We start from the raw sequence: 19,279 nt of genomic DNA, 5'->3' as shown, positions 1-19,279 counted from the left end.
GATCCTTTTTTTTCTTCCCTTTAAAAAATGAGCTATCTTTAACGAAGCATTTTTAAAACGCACCTTAATTAGTTGGTAGTTTTGAACTCCGTTTATTCCTATGTCAGGATCAATGGCTGCTGGGAGAGCATATCGAGAGTTTATAGCTGAGTTCTCTGGAATTGATATGTTGATAACCGTTGCAGGGAATAATGGTGCATTATCATTTATGTCTTCTATCAGAAAATGTATTTTAACCAGTCTAAATATTTCATCTGGCAGAACGGCAACCTCCACCTCATAAAAGCAACGGGTGTCCACTAAGACACCAGCACATAATTTCTCACGATCAATGCGAGCTCCAGTAGTGAAGATCTCACCAGTACCCTCTTCAATTCGAATCAGTGGCACATCTCCGGTCTTGTACACTAACTTGAACTGCATAGGAGTTGTTAAGGACTTGTCTGGAATTAGCGACAAGTTGAGGTCTTTCAGCAAGTCGCCTATCAGGACGTTTTCTGGCATTTCTTCCCGGATGGTGTAGTTCTTCTCCTGGGCGCCAGACTGAAACACGACACATGCTAACAGGACCGCAAATATATACGTCCCGGACAACAAGTCCATACCAGGCAGGATTGCACTAGTTTTTTGTATCAGTCCACAGAGAACTGCCAAAGAGAAAAGAAGAGAAGAAAAGAAAGAGAAGAGAAAGAGGAAGAGGAAGAAGAAGAAGCAATTATTAAAGCCAAGCATTAATGTATGTTAACTAAATGCTCAGTTTTAAATTAAAATCACTAAATGAAATAAACAACAAGGTCCTACTGTATAGCACAGGGAACTATATTCAGTATCCTGTAATAGATCGTAATGGAAAATAATATGAAAGACAAACATATATATATGTAACCAAACCACTTTGCTGTACAGCAGAAATTAACACATTGTAAATCAACTATACTTCAATAAAATAAAAAATTGCCAAAATCATTAAATGAAAATACTAGCACGATAAACACTGTTAAATAAACTAATGACAGATTTGTTTTGAATCTAATATTATGCATTTTTACATCAAGATGAAAGGTAAATTAAGCAAGATACCTTGAGTAATTATGAGACCCAGAATATTTATAAAGGTGTTCACCATTGATAAGATATATAAAAGATAATATTATAACAAGATAGTTAAAAGTAATAAAAATAATTTAAAACATTTAATTCAATAGTTAAGGAAAAGTAAAGGGATATGTGTTACTAATTACAAAAATATAATCATTTACTCTTTGTTACAATGTGGTTTTCAAATGCAATTCTTCTATGTGTCACGAATGTTTTATACAATATTCTGTGTGTTCAGCTCTGGGCCTCAAAATGTAAATATCGATCTAGGTTAGGAAGTTTGGATTAAAAAGAAAAGTCCTTTCAGAGAAGAGAGGGTTCAATATGGCAAATGCCTAAACATGGGAAGAACAATCATGTGAAAGAGGATTAAAATTGTTTTTCTTTGGATGAGAGGAACAAGAATAGGTATAAAATTACAGGTAGGCAACTTTCAGATCAACTTAAACAACTGCTTATTAAAGCATTCTGGAAAAAAATGGTTTTCAGGAGAGATTGAATTCCATATATTTGGAGGTACTGATACAGAAGCTGTATCACCAGTTTAGATCTACATATTTATGATTTGTTAGACAATATCCAAACATTCAATGAGAGAACTGGAGTGAAAGACATCCCAACTCTGAGAGTTTGTTTATAGATTGCATAAAGTAGTCCATGTGAAAATGGGTTTTCACATCTACAGACTGACATAAGAATTACCCAACTACATGAAACAGCTTGACTAGGGCTTAAAAATAAGAAAGGCATTTTAAAAGACTTTATCAAGTTAAAACAGAGAGTCAAAAAACAAACAATATCTCTGGCTGCTTTCCCCCTCCTTGCTTATTATTTTTCATTCACTGAAATCTGCCACTTTATTTCAGTTCTCTAGTTCTTCTGAAAAAATTCAACAAGGAATTTTTATTTCTTTATAAATTGCAAATTTGTCTTCAGTTTCCTTTATTAATTCTCAATTCCTATTCTCAATTTGATTTGTTGGATACAGTCTCAATTTGGTATATTAAATATCTTTTAATATCTAGTATCATGCAACATTTTAATATGCTTCTGGATGTTATTTGTAGGTAATATGTTATATAAACACAAAGTGAAATTTGTGTTACACTGCTCTAAACCCTATCAGATATTATATTTTTATAATTAAGTAGGGATTAATGCAGCTCTCAATTCATTCTGAAGTTTTAAAGAATTAGCTGACAGATGGTCATTTAAAAATCCATTATGGAAAACTATTAATGCACATAGGTATCTAACTAAGGAAGTTCTCAATTTTTATTGGTAATTGATAACCAATTAAAATTTACAAAAATTTTAGTCATAGTTCTAAAAACAGGAGGACTCATGAAATGATATAAATAACTTGCTATGGATATTATGATCTGATTACACCAGACAATGTATTACATTAAATAATTTTAGAAAATATGCATATTGACAGGCCTGAAGACACAAAAGTGGGGAAAAAGAAACCTTCCTATTTGCAATCAGTAATAGAACAAAAGCATTTGTTGCAACAATTGAGATAGCTTGGGTCACAAATAGAACCAAGAAATGAGCTAAATAGACTTGAAGCATCTCATTTTATAAATTCTTATCACAGAATTTAAAAATTATATATTATGGGTCCAACCACTTTCCTATGTTGAGCGGTTGGCGTCATTTATAAAAAAAATTTAAGTATAATAGTGAGTAATGCTGATGCTGAAGACATTTTCTATCCTAGTAAACAACACAAAAAGACTATTGCCTGTGGTATTTTTAGCATGATTTGCTCAATGGTGAGCATTGGGATTACCTAATATAATAACCTTTTCAAGACTCATTCTCTTGTGAATTATTCGCCTTATACTCCTCTATGAATGTGAGAATAAAAATACCTCATTTTTACTTACTATGAGTTAATATGCATACACATATGTGTGTCCTATTGTGAATCTAGAACATCTAAAAAAAACTGAGTGTCTATGTGTGTGATTTTATAAATACCATGCAAACATAAGCAACAATAAAAATGGGGCACTTACAATTAGAATTAAAACTACCACTCTATTCTTATCTTACCCTTAGGTATTACACGTTATTACAACTGGCAGAAGAATACTACAGACCATTTTTTAAAACATTGTGTGCATGTTGCAATATCTCTACACAAGAGGAAGGATTAAGAAAGTGACCTAATTCTAAGCAGTCCCCCTCTCCCAATCCATTCTAAATGTGTTCTACTCTACCTTTAATAATAACATCAAATAAAATATTTTAAAATGTGTTTCATCACTTGAAATTCTTTCAGAGGTTTTGAAAACCAGGAAAAAAAAATTGCAAAAAAGGACAATTCAATTTCTAAAACTTAGGCAAATATACATATTGCAAACCTAGAAGGACTATTTACTGTCTAGTTAGTAATTAGTTTCATGAAAGGGTAGTCACGTATTCAACAAATATTTATTAAGCAATTTGTGTAAGCAATTTGTTGTAGGCACTGAGAATAAATCAGTGAACAAAACAGGCAAAAACCTCTGCCCTCACAGAGTTTATAATTGATAACAAAATTATTCCAGAATATCTTTAGTTCAGTGTTAAACAAATGTATAACAAAGTCAACTCTGCCTCTATCAGGATGTAAACATGCATGATAAAATAACCTCAATCTCCAGATTCTGATTCCAACCCTTGCAGTTACCACTTGAAAATGTATTGTTATGTTTAAAATTAAAAAGATTTTCTTTTAAAATGCTGAGTTTAATTATTTGAATGACCAATACAGAAATTAGGATATAAAGAGTCACTGCTTAGTCTTATGGAAGCATGATGAATTTAACTCAGATATGCAGGGAACGTATTCCTATGGACATATCTTACTTAGCTCTAATTTTCTCTCTCCCATGAACAAACTATAAGATAACTTTAAATTTCTTTACCATTCTCCCACATCCCACTGCTACTATAGTCTACAGTTAGTTTGGAAATTGATACAAAAGGTACAATGAAAGAAGATGCAGAGAATTAAAATTTTCTACAAGTTTCAGTAGTGCCAGTGTTATTTAAGTGATGTTTTTACAGGCAATATATAGTGATTGTGTAGGGAACAGTCATAGTTAGAAGGACAGAATCATGACAATCAGAGGAAACAAAAGCAGAAACAAAATAAGCAATTCTGAAATTTTAAGATATGAAAAGCAAAAATGCAAGTTTGTTTTATAGTCTCTGAGCAATTTAGTTCTAAAAAGGTAAGTAAGTAGGGGAACTAAGTCTCTACTATATGCAGTTCTAGAGATTTCAAACCATAAAAGTGATATTCAAATGGTTTGTCAGAAGAATTCCAATGCATAATTTCCCTGACATACTTGTTACATTTTCCTTCATTGTAGTGCTGTGTTTAACTTGTAATATACTTAAGATAATTCTGCATGAATGAGTGGCTTACATGCTACAGTAACAAATTGTTAAAAATAGTACAAATTTAGGTATTATATGAAAATAAGAAATACCTGTATGTTGCCCATGATCCTAAATCCACTTGGCTCTCATCATTCTAATTACCATAATGTCTCGTGAAGTCAAAAATACACAATTAAACAACCATAATGTATTATATAGTTACTTCTACATTCTTGTTCTCACGCACAGTCAAAGCTTCTTTCAAGACTGGGAAAACAATAATGTAGTTCTTCAGGTTGACAGGAAGGAATCTAGGACATTGCACCTGGAGAAAGACAAACTGGAGCAACTGATAAACTCAATCTTTTCAAAGGGATTGACCACAAGTAGAGTCGGGTAAGTGCACTGGCTGTCCTGTTTGACATGACTATTTCCTATGTATTCTGAAACTTGAAATGTCAAAATGAAAGATTTAGTAGGGTACTTTGATTCGATTAAACTGATATTTTTATTAAATTTTATTCCACAAAGGACTCATTTATCGTAATTCTTTTTGTACCGGTCTAATTTTCCCATTTGGATCTAATCTTCTCCAAGAAGTGGATTCCATCAATGTTCCTTCCTTCTCTAAAATGTTTATGTTTTATTGATTCATTCTAACACTCCACAACAGGTAGTGCAGTGTTCTCTAACAGGGCTTCAAATATGTTAATAATCAATGCTCGAATATCACTTATAAGACAGTTTGTGAAGGTTGCTCTTCTATATTAATTTTTCTGGATTTTTGATATGATTTAGGGAGCATTTTAAAAATAGCTTTACAGATTAATCAAGCAAGAGACATATTCCATTTGGCAAAAATATAATGGTCGTTCATCATCATATATCCTTTTATCACCTTGGGGTGAATTTAATCATGATTATTTCAATATCTACTAATTACTTTAATATGTTTGGTCTATAAGTAACATATCATCATAACAAATAGTTCTTAGATTCACTGAGGTTAAAAGTATGATCTCCATTTGGTGTAGCATTTTAATTCCTCTAAGTAATTTCAAATCAGTTATTTCATTTAATCTTTATAACAACTATATGGTTTATATGAATATCGTAGGCATTAATTCATATATTAAATGTTTATATAAAATAGGCAGTAATTTCACACTCTATAGATCCTCTAGATGAGCAGGTTTTAAGATCATGTTTTAAGCAGGTAAATAAATGGGATAAATTTCTGACTTCACTGAGAATTGATTGAATAGTCCATTTTGATTTTTAGATATGTAAGGATAAGTGAATACTTTTATTAATTCCTATTCTCAGGAATTAATTACTTCCTATTCTCAGGAATTAATAAAACAGTGTAGGTCTAACCAGAAAAAAAGTGATGACTTGGTATATTTTTTATTTGTGTCAGCTGCTAATTTATTAAAATCATGATGCAATAAATTCAACAGTTAAAAGCAAATGAGATATACCACCAGAATCTTGGAAGGTGCTGAAAACAAGATCCCAGTTGATAGTCTGAAAAATGAATCAAGGTAAGATATTAATCATCAGAAAATGAATTGTATCTACCAACCTATTGTTCCAAGGAACAAGGAGATGACTTTCATCCTTAATAGCTGCATTCATTCACCCAGGGAGACAAAGAAGATTTTCCGGGTAAGATGACTTCGGGGTGACATAAATCCTCAATCAATGGCTACACATCATAGACCACCAAGCAAAAATGACACAGCAACTTCTTAAAAACCAATCTTGCTACTTGGTTAATCAACTGCCTAATAGCAAGTGCCTCAGCCTAAAGCTTCAGCAAAAATCCCTTCTCCTTTTAATTCTTATTCTTTTACACATATTTTAATATCCTTTCTGTGATTTTCATTTTCTGTCACCTCAAAACTCAAACTGGATGACAAGTTAAAAGTGACAACATAAATGAATCAATGGGTAGAAAAACATTTGAACCATAAATGGGACATACACAGGCCACATTTTGATACATTTAATTTGGGGCAGAACAATAATTACACAGAATTCTGGCTTTAAAAACTGAATTAGCATTTATGAATTAAACACTACTTGTCAGTTCTTAATTTGTACAATAAATTCATATTCTGGGGTCAGCCCCATTTTCATGAAGGAATTGTTTCTATAACAAATACAATTCAAATGCATTTACAAATAGCTCACACAAAGACAAATTATAAATGTTAGTATTTCTACTATTTTTACTTTCTCTTCTAAGTTAACACATAAAGAAATGTCTTGTTGATTTAGCAATATCCCTCAAACCTGTAGTGAGTTAATATTTCAACTTTGTCTTACCTCATTTTAATTCTAAATATAAATATAATACTAATCATTCAAACTTCAATTTGGGCATTCAAAAACACCTTGCTAAATTTGAGGAATCCTAATTTTAGAGAAGGTCTGTTGGGTCCTGTTTCAATATTATTAGTATATTTGAAAGTGTACAAAATGGTCAGTTATAAATTGGATGCTTTTATATGTAAAATCCTACATAATACCTGAAGGTTTAGCTCTTCAAAAATAGAAATTTAGGTATAAAATTCATCTTCCATAAAAATATTCTTTAAATTGAAACAATTGTATAGATCCATAATATTTTATAGTGTCATCCTCTATTCTGATTGCAAGTGAATCATTTCAAATATATAACAAAATTTATTAGTAGGCCTTTATATTTACTTTAGCAGTGTATGGGCACTGTGCCAGACACATAAGTGTTAAGTTATAACATAAGTTAAGAAATGTTTATTGGGTCTTTGGGTTTCTGATTTTTTTGTTTTGAACTCTTTTTTTTTTCAAGATCATATTACTACAAGGACTGCCAAAGATTCTAAGACACAATAGGAATAATATACAACAACTTGGAGTATTCATTATACCGTGCATTCTGTTTTATTTGAAAAAACCTACATTTTTTTCTAAGAGTACATTTTAAGCACAATCTTCTCCTGCAGGTATTTTCATTACAAATTAAATTGTTCTTAGGCAAGCAGTTTTCCCAACTAGAAGTACATAAAATATTTAAATTAATTAACAAATCCTATGCCTTTTCAATGTGTAGATTCCTGTTATTTAAAATTGTTTTTTATCATACTTCCTACTTTGGAGTACCACAAATCTCACTTAGGTTCATAAGATAATTAAAAGTGATTCTTTTCATCATTAGATTTCATTCACTATACTCCATGCTTTCCCACCGTAAGTAAAGAGTCTTCCTTCTACACAGTAATAGGCTAGCATGTTGGAAGAAAAATTTTATGCTACCTTTTTATAACTCAAGCAGTACATTAACCTCAAAGTGACTTTAAGTAACTGTCAAATGGGAAATCAAGAATGTACAAGTTCCATTTCCACAGAGTTGGATACGGTTTTGTTCTTTGGACTAGCAAATGCCAGCCAAATCCTAATTGAGGAATATTCATGAGATATTTCATTTTTATGTTTAAAATAATCATCTTCATGTTCCACTGTGGGTATATGTCCTTGTGTGTATGTGTGTTCAATGAAAATTGACAATTGAGATGCCATTACACTAGACAATAGTTGAAATCGAAGTGGAGCGGTCAGAACTGCTCTCATATTAAGGCAGTCTCGATATGCAGTACTTTCACTGTGTCCCACACTAATGCATAAGGAGACCAAACAGATATTTTTATTTAGGCATTTGCAGTCGTTACTTTTTTAATTTAGCTCTTTCCCTGCTTATGAAGAACATAACTAACTTTATTTATGAAGGTTTGCAAAAAAAAATTATCTTCTGAAAAATAGATTTCACATTGGTTTTGAAAAAGTTTGCCAAAGAAAGAAAATAAAGACATCATTCTTCCTATTAGGTACCAGAGGCTCAAATTATTTGTGTTACTTTACCACCCCCCCAAAATATTCTTGGTTTTCAGAATTACAACTTACATTGTGATGCTTTCAACTTGAAATAGAGTATGAAATAGGTGTCTTATTTTAGATAAATCACAATTTCTGTATAGATAATAAATGTATAATAGTGTCCTCATATTTTCTTCTTATTCCAAGAATATTTGAAATACTGAAAAATATTTTTTCCTTTGCAAAGGTATTCAACACCTTAATGGAGATGATAGAATGAGCTATCACAACCAGAACTGTATCACAACCAGTGAGTGCTATAACTGGCACTCACTCTATGAAACTGTGATCAAATGCTGTATTAATTCTTCCTATAAACTAACAATCCTGGAAAATGAAGGCCAGTGCTATTCACGATAAAAATTGCTTTGCATCAGGACTTGATATTATAGATGGCACAAGAATAAAAATTTAGAAGCAAAGGTGATTATACCCTGAAAAAAAAAAAAAGAAGTCTCTTTTCCACTCTATAGTCATATTTAGACCATAAGCACCTGGAGCTGTGCATTTCAGTATAGTCACCCTGGCCATATGTATTCAATATATTATAGGTACTTATTTATAGTATGCATGCATTTCTGATATTATAATGCAAGATAAACCTATATAGTTGTCTATTAGGATATTTGCACTATACCCTTCAGTTTCCTGTCTGAAGTTCTTGAAGAATTAATGATTTCTATCATGCATTATATTCTTCATATTATCCCTATAAGGATTATGATGGTGGTAAATCAGGAGAACATGGTGAGTATCCCACACTTCCATTGACCGTAAACACTATACTAAAAACTATCAAGTGGGTAGTTGTATTGGTATATTACCTCTTCTTCATTTTAGTGTCTCAGATACAGTACATTTATTTATATAGTATTTCTCATAGGTTTTATGAGGATCATATAATGTTTTATGAAAATAATTGTAAGATATTATTTGTTTATAACTATAAAACTGCACATTTTTTTCTCTTGGAGGATCTCAAGCACTTTGATTTCTAATTTAAAATGAGAGGAAATTTGATTGTTTCTCTTTGATTTAACAAGTTACCAATCTCTTAAAAATATTCACTACCTAATAGTTTCAAGATTTAATGTCATAAAATAGCATTCATCACTAAATGATTCAATAACAAATTTTACTGCATCGTCTCATTTTATCCTTTTTTTGTCCCCTGCCTATGAATCGGATACCCCAGCCATCATTTCACTTTCCTTGGATGCATGCATAGCTCAAGATTATTTTCCTCTTGCTCTAGATTACCACTGTCCAATAGAACTGTTTGCCTGGTAGAAATGTTTGATAACCTGCACTGTCCAGTACTGTAGCCCTTAGCCACATTTGCCTATTTGCCTTGAACACTTGAAATGTGCCTAGTGCAACTAAATGACTGAATTTTTAATTTAATTTATAGTTATAATAGAATCATGCAATGTAAGCCCCTATTGGCTGTTATGTTTCCTCATATTTCTATTTCTGTGCAAACTTAACCCTTGACCTGCAAGTTCTCCACAGTGCTGAATACAGTCTTAATAAACGCTGCTCATTTTTAATTTTTATGTGTGTGTATATATATATATATATATATATATATATATATATACACATCTTAATAAAGAAATATAATTTAATAAATAAAAGACTCTGAGAGTTTAAAAACTTAGACAAAGTGATTTAGAGTTTAAAAACTTAGACAAAGTGATTTAAACCACTAGTAAAAGCCATTAACCCCTGAAATGGAAATGGAATCCTTCAGTTTCTCTGTGCAATATCCAGTCTTGCTCCTAGTCTGTTTTTTCTCTAAAATTCTTATTTCTTAGGAGTCAGCTATTCCTATTTTTAATTTTATTGTGTTTAACTTTTATTTGGAAAAAACTGGACAAATAGAGGCAATGTATGGAGGAAGATTTAGCATTCTAATTTCATTTAAATATATATATAATAAGTTTTGGAATTTATTACATTATACATAAAACAGTAAACAAACGTAGGCATTTTTTGTGCATAAGGTATTGGTTTCTTACATTTTCCATATCCACTATATAACGTTGCTTTAATTGTTTCACTTACTTATACTTATTTCCTTCCCATATGTCAATAAATTAACATGCCAATGTCAAAATATGCCCTCTTTAAAAGGGCATGATTTTACCCAATATTACTTTCGAAGTAGCAATTGAGTCTACAGACTAAAACAAACTAGAAAAAAAATAGGACTTTTATTTCTTTGTTGTGTGCCATGTTCATGAAAAAGTATAAAATCAATTTTTCTTAGTCATTATCAAGTGTACGAAAAAATAATTCATTGATAGCTAATTCCACCATGCTCACAAAAAGAAGCCATATTGTAGAAGCATTGTTAAAATATACTTTTGGTTTGATCTTCTTGTTTTAAAAATAAATGAAAATTTATCTATAAGCAGAATGAACCAAAAGCCTACACATAGATCCATTCTTGCTACTGTCTTAATGACCAATATTGATGACTTCAGACAAATCATTCATTCAGGGATTCACATACATTGTAGCAAGACCATTCATTTAAAACTATTATTAAATATATTTGGCATAGAAATTGAGACAAGCATTCATTTTCCTACTTAAAAATCAAAGTCATGGAATGTTATTATATCCAAATATAGATTGCCTTGGCACAACGAAAAAAAAAAAAAGACATTTTATTTAAGATTTTGTAGCATGAGCTATGGAGATGGATCGCCTGGTTTTGAATCCATGATCCATCACTTATTAGCTGTGTAACTTTATGCAAGTTTTAAAAAGTTCTCTGTCTCATTAAAAAATAGATATAATAATAGCATCTACCTCATAGTGTTACTGTGAAGACTAAATGAATTAACATATGTAAAGCACTTAGAATAGTTCCTGGAACCCACAAGTGTTGTATGCGTTTGCAATCATTGTTGTTGTTACTATTAAACTAAAGAAAATAAACAAACGTGTTTGTATATCCTGCACTCACAAAGGCAAATAAATAAGTCTAATCCAGTGGGAGAAAAAAATTGGGCCTGAATTCTAGTGTTAACTTTGCCTTTAAGTAGTTATGACTTCGGACAAGTCATTTAATCATTCTGCGCCTCCCTTTCTTCATTATGGTGAGTAGGGTTGGAGTTCATCTCTCAGATCCTTTCTTGTTCTAGCATTTTATGATTAAAATAAGCTTTCATCATAAATCTGTAGTCATTTGCATAATGGATCTCAGTTATGTGCAATGCTACAGCTTTAAAAGTTTTTACAACACAATTCCAAATATCTTATTGTCATCAACTACATATTTCATATAATTTTATTTCATTTAAAATTATGTTTACAAGGTTTAAAGACTGTATGCCTTGTTTTCAGTAGGTAGTGATTTTATGGTTATTTCTAGCTTGGCAACAAATAATTTTTCATATATTGGGTTGGCCAAATAGCTCCTTCGTGTTTTTCCCAAGATGTTACAAAAAACCCGAACGAACTTTTCCACCAAACCAATAATTTAGAATGGAAACCTTGTTTTAAAAGAGTATTTTAATAATTATTTTCCACCTTCAAAGGTTTTTGGTAATAAAATTCCCCTCAAAATTTTCTGTTTCTTGATAACATTTTCAAAAAGGATATATTCTAATGACATTTATCTTTAGATATTATTACGATTAGTTTTCAAATTAGTCAAGTTTTCAAATTGACCCGTTCATCCCTTTGATGAAATATAAAATATATACTGACTCATTGTATGATTTTAATTGATATTTGCTTTTTTTAAGAACAAATATAAGTTAGAGAAAATGGGGGTTTATTTTCATTGGATAATTGTAATACATCTTGAATCCCTATAATACAGTACTGTGTTGAAAATATTGAAGCAAACACATCTCACAAAATCAAGTCATTTTTTTGAAACAGTACTTCCACCTAAAGTATGCCATCATGATTTCGTATTGAAAATGATAAAAATTCAACTTCTGAAAGTTGATAACTTTAAAATTAAAAAGATAATTAAAACCTGTTATAGCTGACAACCACAACATTGCACCTTCAAAATTTTCCACTAATTACAGCTGCTAATTTTCAAGAGGAACTGTTAAAGTGAGTCAGATTTGACATAAGGACAGCTTCTCCACCTTTTTTTTTATTCAGAAGAAAAGTTTTTTAAAACAGAACATTTCCAAATATATTATTTACCCAACTAGCACTTTTTTATGGATTACTTTTACTTTTTTTGATATTGGAAAATAAATATTAATTATTTCGTAAAACATTATATACAACAATCAAAACAAAACAACAAAAACTGAAAACCAAAAAACTACATGTGTTATATATTAAAATCTACAGAATCTAAACTCTGAGGCCTAGCATTCAAAGGTCCTTAATTAGTTGCTTCCAACATACGTCTTTCTCATTAATTTCTAATCCATGACCTCCCCTCTTCAGTCAAGCCAACACCCACTCTAACCACAGCATTTTCCACATTTCCTCATCCAAGGTCCTCATCTGCTCTGGGGCATTTCACACAACTCATTTCCTCTAAGAAACTTTCACAGATTAACATCACATGGGGAATATCTGAATAAGCATAAGAGTAAGGATAAAGTTAAATGTAAGTGCTTAAGGGACTTGTAGTTAAAATATGGCAACTATGGAGAAGGCAGTCAACAAAGTCATGGAGCCATCAGTTTTGTTTTTTTAACTTTAATTTGGAAAAAAAAATCTCATTAATAGTTATTATGTGTCATGTGCATTTGAATAGCACATTCCCTTACTCATCTATTCTTTCTCCTTCAGAACATTGTTTTGAACTGAATGTCTTGTTTAAAGAAATTTTTATCTTAGTTTAATTTAGCTTTGCTATATTAATGGTAAACTACCACTAAGAAAATGGGGACTGCCTCCTAATTTTTTTTATAATTCTGCTCTATTATCTCAAGTCCTATTGAAAGCAAACTTGGTACAAATATTAGGTCTTTGAAACATGTGTGCATGTTAAGGGACAATAAAGAATAGGATTGAATCAGCTTGCCAATGATTAAACTACAAACGGTCTTACTCATGACAGTTTGTACCCTCAAGATGTTTGTAAATGTAGTAATAATGTGATGAATCATGTTCCAACTACCTGTAAGGGCCTTGAGCAATTTGGGAAGAACTGTGAGGCACTAGGGAAACGAGGAGTAGCAGAGGGTATGGAAGAGGCTGTGGAGGAAACTTGAAAAGAGTTGGGGTACTAAGGAGAGGCAAGGAATGTTTTTGAGTATCAGGATGGACTAGGAGAATGAGAAGTATTCATGGAATCTAAGCAGGGCAAAGATGGATGAAAACTAACTGGGGAAGCTGAAGTTGGGGAACCTAAAAAGTGGGTAGAGAGTAGGAAGTTAATTATAGAAACTCAAAAGTACAGTGAGGAATTTGGCAAAACTGTAATGAACTGAGCATGACTTCCATGAATGGGAGACTTGAAGGACTGGGAAGAACAGGGAAGGTGTGGGGAGATTTGATGGATCTGGGAGGTCTTAGGTACCATTGAGAGTGGATTTGAGTACCTGAAGGGGATGGTGGATAGAGATAGAGGGATAAAAGAGATAATGGAAGGGAACAATGACATAACAAGTAAAAGAAGGGTGTTTAAAAATTTTTTCGTCCTTAAGATTAAATTACTGGAGAAATTTTTCATTGGCTAGCACTTTTAAGATATTTCTTCTTTCAGGAATGCCGGGGGTGGGGGTTGGTGGGGGGTGGCACATATTTCACTTTCTTCTTCTGCCACATGGAAGAGAAAAACTGAGAATGGGAATTTGTGACAAATAACTTAAATACATTATTTTAAAATATAAAATATTTTGTACTACTTTATCACAGTACTATTTAGTACTGTGAGAAGGTTGAGGGGCTGCACTGGAGGACACATTAATCACTAAGTCTATAAACTTAAATGATTTTTGAAAAAATTAAAACCTCCCATGACACTCTGAACATTATTTCAAATTTCATTTGATTAAACAGAATCTTAAAAACTTTTAATCACTTAAATGAAGATTGGGGGGATAGACCACTAGCTTATTTAATCAAATCATCATCCTATCAGTACAAGAAATTCCATATATTTATTTATTAGAAAAATCTCTTGTTTGCTAGTTTAGTGTATATTTATTGAGTATCTTCTATGTACCAGGCATTGGAAATGCAAAAATGAGGAAGAACAGTCCCTCTCCCTAGGGCCTGTCCCTCTACCACCACAAAAGAGGTATTTGTTCCGAAAATAGGTTTTTCTGTAATTTATCAGTACATGGATATCTAATGGTCCTAATGATATCGCTGCATGATCCAAAGCAGCCTTTAAGTCTTCATAGGTTACCATCAGTCGGGCTATAGTGTATTTTATTCTCATAATTGATTCTTTAGAAATTTACAATACATTGATGACATGTTTGTCATCCAAGTCAATAGAAACACTGTAATTTGGGGGATTTTTGTTGTTGTATTACATCTCTCCCCACACGATATTAATCAGTATACTGGAAGATAAGCTTTTCTTTCCCCTCATCCATTTTCACTGTTAATATTTTAAGCTTGACACAAATCTTTTAAGGAAAAGAAAGATTCAAACACTAAAAATGGGAGTTCAGATAAAATCTGTACTCCTGAAAAGACCCAAAAGAAGTGTGATTTATATGATGTTTAACATATATAAAACTCACCTTGAAATATCTGAATTAAAACCCACTTTCCTACAGTCCTCATAGTGCTCTGCAATCAGCTGTGGGGTAGAGGATGAAAAGATGGAGGAGAAGAAAAAGATCTTTTCCTCCAGTACAATGCAATCGGTTGAAACTTAAAATAGATGCACTAAAAGACTGGGCTTCAATAACCTTATAGTACACTAGGTGGGAGGTTCCACAGCTGGACCTCCAAGGTCCCTTTAATTTCAGGGATGCAATAACTCTGTGTTCCCTGATGGATAAAGTGCTGTTAGCAGCAAATCATTCAGGACTCTAAACCTAACACATAGAATTGGGAATCTGCAGTAGGATTATGAAACAATAGAATGCATAGATTCACAGTACTATATATGTGCACTAGGTATGATCCTAGTCCCTTTGACTAATAGTATTTGTTTCCTGAAGCTGAGGAAGATGGTCAATCCTTGAATATTAATCACATATTATGTTACTAAGAATTAATAATTACCTACATATTAATCTCAATTTTCTTCAGTTATGAAACTGTTCTTAACTCTAATGCTTCTTGATATCAATTCGTATTATCTTAGAAAGGGATTTCCAATTCTGTAAGTAGGATAGCAAATTGTTGTCTCACTCAAGCTTGTTAGCTTCTTCACAAGACTACGAAGTTGAGAGCATCTGAGGCAAGACCTCTCTGGCATGTGATCTGTGGAATCCTTCTTACTCACAAAAGGATTTTCCTGTGGTAGGTCAAACACTTTGAGTTGGATTTCAAGAAACCAAAAATCTAAATTCAAAAAGCAGACAAGGCATGGCAGAGGTCCATTGTTATACGACAGGATCCTCCAATTTGCTGTAATGGCTACAAACTAAGAAAAGGTTAATGGTCTTTGCACAATTTTAGATTTTGGAAAAGGGGAAGCAAGGCATATACATTTGTGTTTTCAATATGATCTTATGGCTCTTTCTTGGATTAAAAAACAAAAAGTCCACAATACTTTTGGAGGTAGGATATGCTGGAAAGGTGTTTCTAGGCTTTAGACTAGAAGACGCTTTTAAAATTTTGAAAAGCCAGCCCACACTGCTGCATTCTTAATTCCAATGAAGTCTGATATGTTAAAGCATTTAATGCATATTTGTGTAGAAATTATGGCAACTTACTATCTAGGTCTATTATATTTTGAGTTTTATATTGGTGTTGCAAAAACTTATAGATTAAATGAAAATGCGATTAGAATGATACTGATGTAAATGTTTTTCAGGGAATAATTGTTTACATTGTAAATGGCTGTAATTTATAATTTTTAATATGGGGAAGTGGGAATCCTATGCCTTGTTACTTTATGATTATGACTTTCCTAGAATTCCGGAGACACGTGCTTCTCACATTCATTTCTCCATCAAAACTTTCTAGAGCAATGCTATGCAACAGAACTTTTTGTGATGATAGAAATAGTCTATATCTGCAAGGTCCAATATGGTAGCCAAAGGTGGCTGTTAAACACCTGAAATGTAGCCAGTGCAACTGGGAAAATGAGTTCTTAATTTTACTTAATTTTGCTTAATTTTTATTTAAATAGCTACATGTGCTAGTAACTACCATATTGAACAGCACAGTACAGAGGTACTTTGTATTCTGTATTTAGTTTAAGGTATGCATGATTTACCTATGGAAAATGTGTTGTTAGGATACTCATGCTTTTCTATCCATCCGTCCATCCAACCATCTAGTTGATCTTTAATTTTGAAGCACCCTCAGTATGTAAAACACTATGTTAAGTTTATATAATAGAAGAGCTTTACGTTAGGTTTTTTATGGTGGGCGAGATAAGATAAGACTTGTACAAGATAAATAATACTGTACATTGAATAGGCTAACTGACAAAGGAAGAGCATAGTGCTATGGGAGTATCAAAGAACACTTTTGCATAACACTTTTGCTTCCTTTAGGAAGAGGTTCATGGAGTTCTTTAAATGTTTTTGATAAGTGGTTGCAAGGTATAGGAAGAATTTTAAGGAAAGGAGATTGCAAGATAGAAAGTCTGAAGTTTAGACTGGAATATGGGGATAAGAAAGAGGGAATACTCCAAGGTTTTTTAAGTGACTGAAATAGTTAGTGCCAAGAACAGATAAAGTAAAGTCAGGAGAATGAACATGTTTTGTAGGAAAATGTTCAGGCTAAATATGAGAATATATTTTAATCTAAGATTTTTAGAGAAGTTATTTGATTTTAAGTCATTCGTTATAAAAGTTAATTGAAAATGAGTTAAAATTTTAGCCATCAAGCTAGCTTTATATATTAATTGTAATTGTACTAATGATAAATATGTTAAATATAGATCATATTTATCATATGAACAATATGCTTAAACAGACCACTAGTAAAGTGAAGTCATCAATCATCTACCTAAACTTTCATCTTGGCCTCTGAAGATTAACGATTAGGCTAGCTACAGTAAAAAGAATTAAACACAAACATATGTGACTTTTCCCTTAATTCCTATATAGAATTCCTACTGGGCAGTGCCAGATAACCTAAGATATATTAAATTATTTTTCATGACCAAGGAGAGTGCCTTAAATTCTTCAGCAAGTATTGCATTCTGTATTAATCTAAAAGCAAAGATCAAAACACTTTGGGGAAGTAGACATCCTTATAATGTAATGTAGGTAGCTAATCAAATGCCACAAATATAGAACCAAACTGATGGATTTATTGATGCCCAGATCTATCACATGTTCCTTTTCAATATAAATATATAAACATGTATTAAATTTGAATAAAAGTAACATTTATTTGCAGAGATCACTGTTACTTTTGTTTTGCACCTCTGAATTAATGTTCACTGTTTCTTTTAATTACTTTTCAATTAAAAGAAAAAATAATTTTTGCTTCCTGTGCAAATAGAGAATTGAAGATTTCCATAGTTTGAATAAATATGATTTTAAATAAAGACTCAGGTACTGAATGCTAATACTTAATTAATTTGAATGTACTTTGAAGTGTGGGAAATAATCAGGGTTTTATCTTTGCCTTTAATAAAGACTGGGCCTGTAACAGGCTAAAGTTATTTTCATAGCTGAATTTTCCTCTCTGGATTTATAGAAGTAACAGATATGGGTGCTTTCTTTTGAGGAAATTATGATTTCCAGGAATTTGATTAACATGAGTGCTCATTTCTTCCATTAATAAGAAATTTGAAAGTTGAGAAGTTGTAGACCTTTACATTTAATATTTTATGAACTGTTCAGGTGCACTTTATTACTTACGGGCTATGCCTATGTAGGAAATTTTCTTCGTACTAGAATGATATATGAGGATCAAGAGGTTGTGAACATACAGTTTGCTGACACATGGATTCTTAACTCCTGGAATTTCTTCCCTCTAATAAAAAGTGTCTCTATTAGCTTGTCCACCCAATGGTATATTGCTGGGTGAATTAAAATACTACTTTTCTGATCTCTCTCTCTCTCACACACACACACACACACACACATAAATTCACACACTTTCTCACATTCACACACATACCATTTTTATTAGTAAGAGCATAAATGGCAAATGTCTGAGGACTGAATCATACTTATCTCTTCAAAGTAAGTTTAGTTCTTGGTAATGCAACATGTCAATGCGCCTAATTCACTCCAAACAAAATGTTAAAGATAAAACTGCCTATGAGAATAACACTAATTAGTAGTTGACTTGATGGCACATTTAGGAGATGTATATTTTATGTATAGATGTAGTTGCTCTGAAATTCAAGATGAGGTTGCTCTATACCATGGAAGCCAAAATATAGCTAACTACAGTTGACTGCCTCTCAGAGAATAGCTTCCTCCTTGATAAATTGTTACAATAAAACGGGAATGGTCAATACTTAATGCTTTGAGTTCTCCCATTTTAATCCTGCTAGCTGATGACTTACTAGTAAATTTGTATAATTGCAAACTGAAGCAAAAATTATGTAAACCTTAAGCACATTTATTGTAGGAAAATCGGATACTGGGTAAAATACCAAGTTTCAGGTACGGCATTACTAAGATGAACTACCTGCCAAGTGTTGAGTCTAGTAATAGTAACAGTAGTGTGCATTGTACAGAATAGCAAGAGATTATGCAAATATTCAGGTGTAGAAAATATAGAGATTACAGTAATATTACAGGATGTTTGAAAGATTAATAGAGAGCAATATGCTACTTTCATA

General features: G+C 32.0%; 1 protein-coding gene across 4 annotated transcripts in view; it reads right to left on the bottom strand.

Annotated features, from left to right (window-relative positions):
- Positions 1 to 19,279, bottom strand: part of LOC309653022 (protocadherin-11 X-linked-like) — a 548,071-nt gene that overhangs the window by 503,334 nt on the left and 25,458 nt on the right. For 2 of the 4 annotated variants that reach the window (XM_082447360.1, XM_082447361.1), the window contains exon 1: positions 64 to 5,807. In XM_082447360.1, the coding sequence (XP_082303486.1) occupies positions 64 to 732 (669 nt within the window). In that variant the 5' untranslated portion in view covers positions 733 to 5,807. Of the gene's footprint in view, positions 1 to 63; positions 5,808 to 19,279 lie in introns of those variants that run through there. The other 2 variants (XR_014258982.1, XM_082447359.1) reach the window with 2 other exon arrangements.

The sequence above is a fragment of the Balaenoptera physalus genome (assembly GCF_965194825.1).
Source record: "Balaenoptera physalus genome assembly, chromosome: X".
NCBI classification, from domain to species: Eukaryota; Metazoa; Chordata; class Mammalia; order Artiodactyla; family Balaenopteridae; genus Balaenoptera; species Balaenoptera physalus.
This window is presented reverse-complemented; position numbering and strand designations above follow the sequence as displayed.